This window comes from Trichechus manatus, unplaced genomic scaffold (genome assembly GCF_000243295.1).
Source record: "Trichechus manatus latirostris isolate Lorelei unplaced genomic scaffold, TriManLat1.0 scaffold00038, whole genome shotgun sequence".
Taxonomy (NCBI): Eukaryota; Metazoa; Chordata; class Mammalia; order Sirenia; family Trichechidae; genus Trichechus; species Trichechus manatus.
Window position 1 is genome coordinate 16,957,514 of NW_004443974.1, and position 13,362 is coordinate 16,970,875.

A 13,362-nucleotide genomic window follows, 5' to 3' on the forward strand; every position below is an offset into this window, starting at 1 on the left:
TCAACAGTGACAACTAATCAAAAGACGTGGGAAGGGAGGAAGCTTGTTACCCTTCTCTTAAAGACAAAGCATTTGGCAAAGGACCCAGTTAACCTCTCATCACACACAGAGGGTTACTGTCATCATTGGTATGGGTTTCCTTGACTTGGAGAAGCACCCCTTCCAAGCACAGCATAAATCTACACACGTTGCCCTTGTTCTTCAGGGAGATGTGAAGATGGAGATGATCAAACCACAGGAAAAGTGCCAATTTACAGGTAAAGGGCTCCATTTTCTGAAATTTTTGTTCAGGAGTGTGGAATTCAAACTTATGTAACAGTTATTTTTAACACCTGAATTCCTATCTAAGAAATGAGAAGAAAAAGAGGCTGGTAACTGCTCCTAGAAACTGACAACAATTAAATGCTGTTATTAACAGTGACTGGGTCAGAAAATGCAAAGGGAAAACAAATGCACACTTGGCCCAGTTTCCAACTAGTTTTCTGCCATAAAGGCAAAAGCCAGCTGCTTTGTTAATTATTCATGAGGTGGGTTCTGAAATGGCATAAAAGGGAAGCAAGTCAGTAGTGGAAGGAATTTGCATATGCAGATTGAAATGCAAAAGATAGTATCAACTTATGGGGTACAGTGGCTGATGCTATGTTGTAACTTCACTACCTTTAGGGTGGCAAATACATGTACATTCTCCCAAACCTCCAAAATGCACAATCCTAAGTAAAAGCAGAGAAAATAATAATGGAGAGCTTTATATTTGAAGCAGGTGACTGACATCTACCATAGGTGGTTTTGTCACAGCCCATTATCAATCTGGTGTGGAAATCAATTAGCAGATAAGAGAAATAATATATTTATTTCCTTCATGGTAATTAAACACTAGGGGAGTGGCTCCAGTCCAATATCCTTTAAACAGAAGACAAGTAGCTCTGCTTGTTTCTTGGTATTAATCAGTTCAGTGGTGACAAAGATGAGATGAAACACAAAACCATGTTCTCTAGGTATTACTTCCTATAACTTTTACTCCGATGACCCCCGTCATGCTGAAATAGTTGTGGTCCCACCAGAATATTCAAAATAACTCTGACACCAAAATCAAAGTCAGAGATTATGGTGTGGGTTTATTTAATTCTTCTCATTATACTTTTATTATTAACCCTGAAATTCAGCAGCACACCACCTAGTCATGTATCACACAGCAAGGTGAATTTGCCTAACTTTCACCAAATGACCAAACTCTGTACAGTTACACTGTGCCAAATATTCTATTACACTGTGCCAAATATTCTATTCCTCTTGAGAGGCATACTCCAATACTTATCTGAAGGTAAGTTCTTAGGAAAACCCTTAGGGATTGCTGAATTTACTTTTGGGAAATGCTGGGAAAGGATATTATTAGGGGAAAAGTCTAGAAGGATACACACTAATTAAATATCAGTGGTTTATAGAGCAGTTACCGGCGACCTCATCTTTCGACCCTGTACAGTTCTGATTTGGTCAAGTTTTATGACCACAAAAAAAGACTTTTCTATAAAGTACCAACGTATATAACAGGTACTCAAAACTATTTGCTGGATAAGCAGTTTTGACCATCCACTTTCTGGATGACTATGACAGCCTCCTAGTCGCTCTCATGTTTAAGTCTCCCAGCTTTTGCCCTGGACCCCCCAGTTGTACACAGCAGCCAAATGACCTTTTCAAAGTCATGTCAGATGATGCCATATCTCTGCTCCAAGGCCCTCAATGGCTCCATCTCACCCAGGGTAAAACCCAAAGTCCCCATGACAAACTCCAACCCTGACAAGATCTGCCTCCTGCGACTCTTCCCCTTCTGCTAGCCACGCTGCCTTGAGTGCCTTTGCTCTGGCTGTTTCCACTGACTGGAATGCCCTTTCTTCAGAGAGCTGCAGGGCTCATCCTTCTTCTGGTTTTCATTCAACTATCACCTTCACAGTGAGGCTCACTCTGACACCTATAAATGCACTCTGTCCCACCACCCCCTTTGCTCCCCCTTCCCTTGCTCTATTTCTTCTTTTGGCTTTAACAAATAGAAATTTATTTTCTCACAGTTCAGGAGGCTAGAAGTCTGAATTCAGGGTGTCGGCCCTAGGAGGAAGCCTTTGCCTCTCTGTCAGCTCTGGAGGAAGGTCCTTGTCTCTTTGAGTTTCTGTTCCTGGGTGATCTTCATGTGGCTTGGCATGTGTCTTCCCGTCTCTGCTCTGCTAGCTTGTTTAATCTCTTTTATATCTCAAAAGATACTGACTCAAGATACACTCAAAAGACAACTTATGCCCAAACGGGATTATAACCACAGGCACAGAGGTTAAGATTTACAACACATATTTTTGGGGCTCATAATTCAATCCGTAAGAGAGGTGCTGATGCAAACTGATTTCTTGAAATGGTTCTCAGGCAAATGTGGCAGCACCATACTGAAAATGTGAATGACTCGTTTCTACATAAAATAACCAGTGTTATCTTCTCCTCCCTGGCTGGGTTGTGATGTTTTGTTTTAAATTTTTTATTGCGCACTAGGTGAAAGTTTACAGAGCAAGTTAGTTTCCCATTTGATAGTTTGTACATAAAGTGTTCCATGAAATTGGTTTCACTCCCCACAATGTGTCAGTACTCTCCCCATTTCCTTTCATCTTGGTTTTCTACCCCTTCTCACCTTCTCATTTTTGCTTTTGGGAAAATGTTGCCCTTTTGATCTTGTTTAATTGAGTGTTCTAAGAAGCATATTCGTCTCAGGTGTTACTGTTTATTTTACGAGCCTGTCTATGGTTTGGCTGAAAAAGTGGTCTCCGAGAATGGCTTCACTTCTAGTTCGGAAGGTGTCTTAGGACTACAGTCTTGGGGGTTCCTCTAGTCTCTGTCAGGCCAGTGTAAGTCTTATATTTTTTGTGAATTTGATTTTTTGTTCTACAATTTTTCTCCCGCTCTGTCTGGGACCCTCTGTGGTAATCCCAGTCAGAGCGGTAAGCAGTGGTAGCTGGGTACCATCTAGTTCTTCTGGTGTAGGGGTTGTGTAGGCTGTGGTTTATGTGGTCCATTAACCTTTTGGACTAACTGCTCCCTTAAGTCTTTGGTTTTCTTCATTCTCCTTTGTTCTGGATGGTAAGAGACCAATAGTTGTATCTCAGATGGCCGCTCACAAGCTTTTAAGACCCTTGACGCTACTCACTAAAGTAGGATGCAGAACTTATGAACTATGTCGTGCCAATTGACACAGGTATCACCCGAGTGCTCTATTTCTTTTCACAGCTCTTATCATCTTTTAGGACACTACCTAGTTTGTTTATGTATGTATGTACGTATATATGTATATATGAATGCATGGAGGTATGTTTAGAGTGCTCATTGTCTGCCCACCCCCCACAACCACTAGAATGTTAGCTTCACAAAGGCAAGGATTGATTTTTGTCTGTTCTGATCCCTGATGTATCCCAAGCACTTGGAAGAGTGCCCAATTCAATAAACATTTGTTGAATAAATGATTTTTAAAAAACATATTTCTATTCACAGGAAGAAGAAAAGAAAGGATGCTATATTGGTAAGCCAGCCCGGCATTTATCTCAAAATAGCAGGCAACTAATGAAAAGAATTGTGGATTCCCAATATGGAGTAAGTCTCATTAGCACACATGAGCCAGTTGCTAGCCAAGAAACAGGACATTCCACTATAAAAAAGTATCAGCTATAATAAGCCCTGTGCCCCTATTCTCGATCATTTCTCAAAGTGGACTGTTAAGTCCACATTTAATGTCTGGTGATCCTAGGAGCCAAATTATCCTATGAGGAGTCTGAATATTAAAGTAATACTTAACTCTTTTGTAAATTTCCTAGGAATTGGGTTCATGGTCTATGGCCCTTACTCAGCACTGTTCTTTCTCATTTTTCTTTGTACTTTCAAACAGGAACTGCTTGGGTCTAATATTTTCAGTCATTACCTTCATCTCTAATTTCCATCTCTACAACTATTTCTACTGATGTGTCACACCTAGTTTTCAAAGAAAAAGAAAAAAGGACCCCTAAGATCCATGTTGTTGGGTCAAAGCTCCAGTCCTGATGTAAGCCAAGATAAAGCCTCGTTTGTGCAAAACATAAGGAAGGATGAAATTAACATTCAATATCATTTTAAAGCCCTCCGTGCCTGCTTCCAAACCCTGCAGAATTACAGAGATTGAAGGCTTTTGCTGGTGAGCAGAGGCCCCTGGTTGGCCTCTCAATCCATTTGGGGGTGTGTGGGTGGAGGTGGGGGCAGTGTTCTGCTGGGTTATCCACTCCATAATACCTAAGAAATCTACTGACCTTTCTTTGCCCAGGAGACCCTCTTTTCACTGGAGTGCACGTAATCTTCAAATACTGTCTGCAAGACCGTGGCTCGCTCGCGGATTTCCTGGGGGCCAACAGCATGGGATTTCTGGGAGGGTGACGGAAGGATTAAAGGAGAGACAGAGTTGGAGTCAGGAATAATGAAGCAGTTTATAATAGATTTAATAACAGTAAAATCACAGAGTAACCACCTAGGGGCCAACAAGGGTAATCCTCTCAATATTACTAGGGAAAAAAAAAAGAGGAGCTATAAAGATGTTAGAGTCAAGCAAAGATGAGGATGGTTTTGTGAGGAAGCAGATCGGTTCTATTTATTTATTTACTTACTTGCTGACTTACTTTTCTTCCTGGCCTCTTATCACTCATATTCAAAATGAGACACCATTAGAGACACTTTGGAATTTTCCACATCCAATTCAGGCATTTAAAACCTCACTGAACATAAGCTGTTTTCAAATGAATCTTGTATCTCCTTCTTAGGCCTTAAATCTTTTACATTCCCCAACACTTATCAATGGAACACGGGTGACTCCTTTCCAAGAGCATTCAACAATGACTTGCCTAAAATTTAGCCTTAAAAAAGTTACTCTGATCCTTGAATACCAGAGCGCATTTCCTCAATTCCTAGAGAGGTTCAGACTTCTCAGTGTTTCAGATTCATTTAGCTTCATTTAGCCCATAACCACTGAGTGCCTACGCTATGCTGAGTTCCCAGGAACCTAGTAAGGAGTGGGCCATTCCAACAAACTAAACAACAAAAGGTCCAAACAGAAGACTTCCTAGATCTTTGCAACCAATCGTACCTCTGAAAGAAGTAACATCTATCTGCAGTGTAAGACCCTAAAACCAAAAATACCAAACCCGTTGCTGTGGAGTCGATTCCAACTCATAGCGACCCTATAGGACAGAAAAGAACTGCCCCACAGGGTTTCCAAGGCTGTAAATCTTTACGGAAGGAGACTGCCACATCTTTCTCCTGCAGAACGGCTGGTGGGTTCAAAGCGCTGACCTTTTGGTTAGCACCCGAGCGCTTAACCACTGTACCACCAGGGCTCTACAGATGGAAAATGTTAATGAAATATAAAATTATTTTCTTTTCATCCTTTAACAGTCCCAGAGAAGATTTCCGTTCTTTACATCCCCACTGAAAAGCCGCTGTTTTTGTTTTCTGTTATTAAAGTAAACACGGATGTTTTCAACTAAAGGTGAGATCCAAAAGAACACAGCTTCTCCGGTCCAATTCTGTTCATGTGTCTCCCCAACAATGTGGAGATCATCTGAGTGGTGGAGATCATTTGAGTAGTGTTATTAAGCCTTGACCCTACCCCCCATGCGGGGCATGAGGATAAAAACCTACTTCTTTTAACCTTTGTAGGGAATAGGGTGCAAGGGCCTGTGTCTGGCTAACTGAGCCTAACCCAACCTAGACTCCCGAGAGTTTCTCTTTTACTTTTAAGGCTGCGAGAGTAAGAACAAAGGGGAGAGAAGAAAAAGCCTCGTTCTTTGGATCGATGTTCATCTCTGGATTAACAGAGACTTAACAACCTGAAAATGTTTTTAGTTTAGTCAAATCATTCCTGCTACCTGTTTGGTTGATGACAGCCTAGTTCATTTCACAGTACATGGTCCCCCAAGGGTTTTATCCACTAAAATGTCAAGAGAAAAGTCATTCAGGAGCTGTGTTACGAAAGTGGACATTTGCTATTGTCATTAACAAGGATTTTTTACCCTCTTAACTGATGTGAAATGCAAACTTTTTTTTTTTTTTTGGTGCCCTCCTTTCGTTAAGCCACCTCAGCAGCGGCAACTGTCACCTTCGCGTTTTTTTAATATGAATGTGAAATTAGCGAAGATGCCCTTTCCCCTGGCGGACAGAATCCTCTGTTATTAAAAAGTAAAGCACTTTAATAATGAAAACTTTTTCCTCTTTTTCCTGTGTTTTAACTGTTTAAAATTAATGAGAAGGGCAGAATGGTTGTCAAAGCGATATTGAAAGCCGGGCATCCAGGACCGAATAAGCACAAAAATCCCTTTAGAGTGTTAAATAAACAGAGCTCCAGCCCTCTCTGAATCCCTCTGTTGGTTATTGTATACATTCTGTAACAGCTCTCAGAACAGATCTGAGAGCCAGGGAGGCAGAGAGGTTTCAGAATTCCAATAAAGGCCTCAAATTAAAGACAGCCTGGTGCGAATTCCAGGAGAAAATTAAAGAGACCTCAAGCTTAAGTGACAGGTGACTTGCCTGTGTGTCACAACTGTCAGGGGATTTAGTGATAATATGGCAATATATTACAAAGGGCTTTTCTTATTCCCCCCTTTAGGTTTCAAAATGAGGCATCTTTTCTTCCCAACCCCCCAAAAAAAAAAAAAAAAAAATTACATATACACACATATATAATGTGAGTGTGTGTACAAGTGAAATATGTAGGGAAAAAAGCGATAAAACTAGGTTCACGTGTTTGAAATGATGAGGTCAGTTTTAGTAAAATATAAGACAAAGTTACTGGCAGAAAACATATTATACTTAGGAAAAAGCATTTCTTACTCTTCCTCTCTCCCTCACCCTCACTTCCAGAAATACTTTATTTTAAAATTGCCCCTCTTGAGAATGAATGAAGTATGTTTTCAGTTGTCTTCTGGGGAGGACAGTCTAAATTTAAACTGAAGACAGAGGGGGGCAGAGTTATGCACCACCATCTCCAGCCCCAGACAGGTAAAATGCTCCCGTAATGAGAACGGGTCAAAGCCCTGCAGGCACATGAATACCCCATAGGACTGGCTCTCCCACTGTCAAAGACACGCTGATGCAGTACTGGTAATGAAGCTAACTTGCAACCAACGGACCACGGGCAGTTTAGAAAAATACATTGCCAACATTCTATAAGCACTCAGTAGTCCTTTATCTATAAGATCCTATTGATCCTGGATAGACTAGACAATCAAAAAGGACTAAGCAAGGGGCTACTGATCTTCTTTAATATCTCACAATGCCAGTGAAATTTTTTTGTTAGGATAAGTTTACCAGCATATTTCGTAAGACAAAAGAACACTTGTAGGAAAAACACGTTTTGGTGTGTGTGCTTCAGCGTGTGAGTATATACTTTGATGATAAAAATTTCACAGCTATCAAGGAGCAACAGATGAGTCTAAGACAACTAGGCCAAACTACTTTTGTTGTAAAAAGTTTTAGGTGGTAGCAGTGGTGGGTGAGGGTGGTTTTTTAAAAACATGTGCCTTGATATTGCCAACTTCCGAGATATTTTTAAACTAAGTGAAAGGATTTTGCTTTAATCACTTTATTGCCAGGCTGAGTTTTACCCCCATGGTCCCTAGAACCTTCTGAGTGCTTCCCAGTGAAGTTGAAAGATCAAATTTATTCTCTTTGTAGGTGGGTGAACAGTCACACACCCAGACGTAGCTATATATATTTTATATACCTAAATATGAAATATACATTTTACAGATGCTTCACTCACTTTCCTTCTGTTCACAGAAGCCTAAAAATGTGTGTGCCAAAGAGACATTTACAATGGACTTCAATCGAGCTGGGTGAAGTAGAGGGGTGTTATAATGAGGTGCTGGGCTATATGTGTAAAAGGCTTAACTACTGAATCCACATTTATCTGCCTAGCATTACTGCATACGCTAGAGGAAACTTCCCAAATTGAGTATAGCAATTAAGACATACTGTATTTCTTACACAAAATGGAATTAGAAGTTGTGTCTAGGATCTACTGTATTCTTTTTATTATTCACATGGGTCACACACATAAAATACTCCTAAGGCTGTAAGCCATGTGACAGTTAGTAATGGAGTCAATTTAGTTTAAGTGTTTCTTTTTCCTTTGAACTAAAGTTAAATTTTGTCAAACAAACCAAGTCTTCATCTACGGCATCTAGAACCTGCTACAGCATGACGAATTTAGTTTTCTAAGGTAATCAGTTATTTTAGTGTCGGTGAAAGCCCAACTTCGCTCAGCTTTTTTTTTAAAACAAAAACCCCCCTCAAACTTTAGAAACATCGGAAACATTCAATTCATTCCTATGCATCAAGTAAGGAGCTCGGGGCTGAGATAAGATGGATAAGAACTCACACTGGTTAAGTCTTAATGTGCCCTGAACCACGCTGAGCACTTGGTGCCTTGTTTTACTTAAACCTCATAGCAACCTATAAGACAGGTACTACTGTCCTCCTCATTTTACAAATGAGAAAACTGAGGCAGGAGAGAAGATAATCTGTCCAAGGTCACAGAGCTACTAGTAGTGAAATAAGGATTCAAACCCATGTCTTTTGGCTCTGGGATATAACTCTCACCCACAATCTTATAACCACTCCTTAAAAATCTCGAGAAGTCTTCAAGGCTGGCCTCAATCCAGGGAAAGGCTTAAGAACTGAGGCTGCAAGGCCACAGAAGGGCAGATGTTTTAAAAAAACAAAAAAACACTGTGGCTTATTTCTGAAAGAGCAGGGAAATGCAGGTGCTCTGTTCCTTCTTTGGGGAAATGTCCTTCAGGAGGGAATGAATGCCCTTCCAGAGCTTCCCGGGGGATGTGCAGAGGCACAGTGATCACCTCCCTGGAGAGAAATGATCTGTGCTCATGGGATAAACACTGACACCAAAACCGGTCCCTGAAATAGTAACAGGAAAGACTAGAATTGATCAAACTTTAACAACTCATTTTGTAATTTTACTACTTGCTCTTATTTCTGGTGAGAAGACAGGTGCTTATGTTCTACTGATTTAGCAAATCAGGTGCTGGACTTCATGTCGCTGAGCCTGGCTCTAACTCCACATCTGCTACTAAATGATACGACTAAACAACAATAAAAATAATAACCTTCAGTATCATGCATTGTACTTGGAGCTTTAGGGCTATTTCTCACTCAATCCTCCCATCTCCTTCTGAGAATACTATTATTATCTCCATTTTACACATGAAGAAACTGGGCTTAGAAAGATCAGTACTTGCCCAAAGTCACATGGCTCGTACGTGGCAGATCAGGAATGTGATGCTAAGGTCCACACTCTTAACCATTCTATTATGCTGCCTCCTCAAACAGTTCTCCATGTACTCCCCAGTGGTCCTACATGGCTGTCCAGGAGCCATATTAACTATCTGCATGGACATTTTGGAAAAATAACCTTATATAATAAAAGGTACTTTTTAACGTTATTAATTAACATCAGTGAGGACAGATCTTGCCTATGCCTAGTTAGCAGTGTCTGGGGGTATTGTTAGAAAACAGTAACTGTGCCTTCTGGAATTCAGACTAAAATTTACATTAGTTCTCGAAAAACAGCAGTATGCCAAGACCAATGAGCGTCTGTTTGGTTACTGGTCAATTCTCTTGGCAACAAATTGTTATTAAGAGATGATCCAAACAAAAAGATAACCCAATTAAAAAATGGGCGAAAGACACGAACAGACACTTCACCAAAGGAGACATCAGATGGCTAAAAAACACCATGAAGAGATGCTCCCGAACACTGGCCATTAGAGAAATGCAAATCAAGGCTGCAAAGAGATACCATCTTGCCCCCGCAATAATGGCGCTGATCAAAACAATAGAAAAAAATAAATGCTGGGGAGGCTGTGGGGGAGATTGGAACTCTTATACACTGCTTGTGGGAATGTAAAATGGTTACAACCACTATGGAAAATGGTATGGTGCTTCCTTAAAAAGCCAGAAATAGAAATACCATAGGATCTAGCAATCCCACTCCTGGTATATATCCTGGAGAAATAAGAGCTGTGACATATGCACACCAATGTTCACTGCAGCATTATTCAAATAACAAAAGACAGAAGTGCCCGTCAACGGATGAATAGATACATAAAATGTGGTACAATACACACAAAGGAATACTATGCAACGATAAAGAATAACGATGAATCCTCAAAACATCTCACAACACGGATGAATCTGGAGTACATTATGCTGAGTGAAATAAGTTAATCATAAAAGGACAAATATTATATGAGACCACTATTATAAACAGTCAATAAAAGGTTTACACACAGAAAGAAACATTTTTTGATGGTTACCAGGGGTGGGGGAAGGAGGGAGGGAAAATCGCTAACTAGAGAGTAGACACGTGTTAACTTTGGTGAAGAGAAAGGCAGTACACAATACGGGGGAAGTCAGCACAACATAACCAAGGCAAGGGAAGACACTGAGAAGTACATGAGAATAAAAGGCAATGAAAATAAATACTATAATATACACAATCCTGCAACAACGGTAATAACAATAATTTATGAATGGATACATAGGTAGATATGTATGCTGGATAGGTGTGGAAGGGTGTATGGGAGTACACTCACATGCATATATAGGTTTGGCTGTGGATATTTCTACGTATGTATTTGTATGTGCTACATGTATATTCACATATATAATAAAGCACACGTGGGGCATAGTCATGGAAACACCCTAGACATAACCAAATACCTCCTGGGACTGAGTTACTGAGCTTGGCGTAACAAAGTTCATAAGGACAACTTTCTACATCCTACTTTGGTGAGTAGTGTCTGGGGTCTTAAAAGCTTGCAAGTGGTCATCTAAGATACAACTATTAGTCTCCTTCCATATGGAGCAAAGCAGAGTGAAGAAAACCAAAGACTCAAGGAAACAATTAGTCCAAACGACTAATGGGCCACAGGAGCCACAGCCTCCACCAGTCTGAGACCAGAAGAACTAGATGGTGCCTAGCTACCACTACCAACCACTATGAGCAGGATCACAACAGAAGCTCCCAGTTAGAGTGGGGAAAAAAAAAGTACAACAAAATTTAAATTCATAAAAAGATCTGAGAGAGAGGGAGGAACCCCCAAGACTGTGGAGCTTAGACACCCTTCTAACTTGGAACTGAAGCCATTCCCAGAGCTCACCCTTCAGCCAAATAATAGATAGGCTTATAAAATGAAAAATAATATACCTGAGGAAAGTGCGCCTTAGAACAACCATCTATATGAGATCAATAGGGCAACATCGGCCCAAAAGCACAGATGAGAAGGCAGGAAGGGGCAGGAAAACTGGACGAATGGAAACGGGGAACTCAGGGTGGTAATGCGGAACGTGCTGACACATTGTGGGGACTGCAACGAATGTCATAGAACTATCTGTGTTTAAACTATCTGATGGGAAACTAATTTACTCTGTAAACCTTCACCTAAAACACAATTGAAAAAAAAAAAAACTGTGGCTGGGATGATTTATATGAAGTATCACTTAAAATAAGTTGTTGATCAATTGAATCTTAAACAGCTTTTTGTTCACAGGGATTTTTGTGGTGGTATCAGTTAAGTGCCCAAATTTTACCTCTAATTTGTCAATTACCCAATTTGAAATTACCTAACTTAAAAAGTAATTTAATTTTATTTTCTTGGTTAAAAAAAAACAAACTAACTGCCATTGAGTCAATTCCAACTCATAGCTACCCTATCGGACAGAGTAGAACTGCCCCACAGGGTTTCCAAGGAGTGGCTAGTAGATTCAAACTGTCAACCTTTTGGTTAGCAGCTGCGCTCTTAACCACTGCGCCACCTGGGCTCCTTTCTTGATTTAGCTAATACTAATGGAGATATATTGATATACAGGTAAGTACATGTACTTTGAAGTTAAGACTGCCTAATTTCAAATCCCAGGGGGTTAATGATTATTAGTATGCCCTTGTGAAAGCTCCTTAACCTAAGCCTCAGTTTCCTCATCTATAAATTCGGACAATAATATCTACCTTATAGGGTTGCTATGAAGATTAAATGGGATCATGCATGTAAAGAGTTAAGCGCTGGGCCAGGTCCGAAATATACACACTCAGGTAACAGTTGCTATCACTATTTCTTCTCCTTTTATTAGGTAAATTTCCTTAGGCACTCTTTGGAACAAGAGAACTTAAGTGAAGGTCAGTCAAACCCAGTCCCTGCCTCAGGGAGAATACGGATCCAAATAATGACACATACTAAAGCATAGGAGAAACTCTTAAGCTTGACTACTTGGTTCTGATTTTTCCAATTTATCCTCAGGCATAAGCAAATGAATGTAAAGTATTCAAATAATTACCATTTCACGGACAAAATTACATACAGCAACACTCTACACACACACACACAAAAGTATATGTGATATATTGAGTAATGTGTTGAGGTGGGGAAATGATTGTCTGGCAGGGATGAAGCCTCAGAAAAGCAGGAAAGGATGTTCAGGGCTGTCTATGACTGCTCAGGATCTCCATATGGAACTGCATGGATAATAAAAATTTTTCTTCTTAATAATCTCAACTTAACTCTTCCTCTGTGTATAGCACACACACATTAAAAAACGGATGAACTAAGTGTGTCTGAAAGGAGACACAGAGATATTTTTCTCCATAGTGTCTTGGATAAATGAATCGAATCAGTTGTCCTTGTTGATCGGGACAGGGACCACCAGGGTTGAACATACAAAACTGCCTCCAAACTCATTCTGGCCTACATCTCCTTTCTGGGAAGCCTGCTGCTGTGTGGCCGGCTTCCAGAATGGACTATAGACCATTAGCTGGATGAGACCAATAGGCACATCCAGAAGGCACAAAGAGAAAAACACAATCAAGATTTGTCCTCGTCTAATTTTCATGGTCCTTAAAACACACGTTTTGCTTGACAGAGGAAATAATTAACCGGTACACAAAATCTCTACTACTCCAAATCAAGAAATACATCATGTAGTTAGCAGCAAGTACACTAAACAGTAAAACTCACCAGGTTTCCCCATCGCCTTCCTTTAAAACAATCATCCTTCGTCAAAACAGATAAAATATCTTCCATCTTAATCTCAGAAATACTGTAAGAGGAAGGGTATATCAAGGTAAACTTTTTATTCTTTCAAAAACATCCCAAATCTTGATGCATAAAACTGCTTATTCTCAAGCTAGTTAGACATAAAGTAGAGCTACAACCTCAAAGGAAAGGGAATCTTTTTCTAAACCTTTAGGAATTTGGAAGGAAGGGGACCTCTATGATACTGCAGGGACAGACAGGGCAATATTCTTGA

At 40.2% G+C, this 13,362-nt stretch overlaps 1 protein-coding gene across 1 annotated transcript in view; it reads right to left on the reverse strand.

Moving 5' to 3' along the window:
* Positions 1-13,362, reverse strand: part of DDX31 (DEAD-box helicase 31) — an 89,079-nt gene that overhangs the window by 21,877 nt on the left and 53,840 nt on the right. The window contains exons 17-18 of the mRNA XM_023730836.1: positions 13,071-13,152; positions 4,305-4,416 (exon numbers count right to left, since the gene is read on the reverse strand). Coding sequence (XP_023586604.1) covers positions 4,305-4,416; positions 13,071-13,152 — 194 coding nt within the window. The remainder of the gene's footprint in view (positions 1-4,304; positions 4,417-13,070; positions 13,153-13,362) is intronic.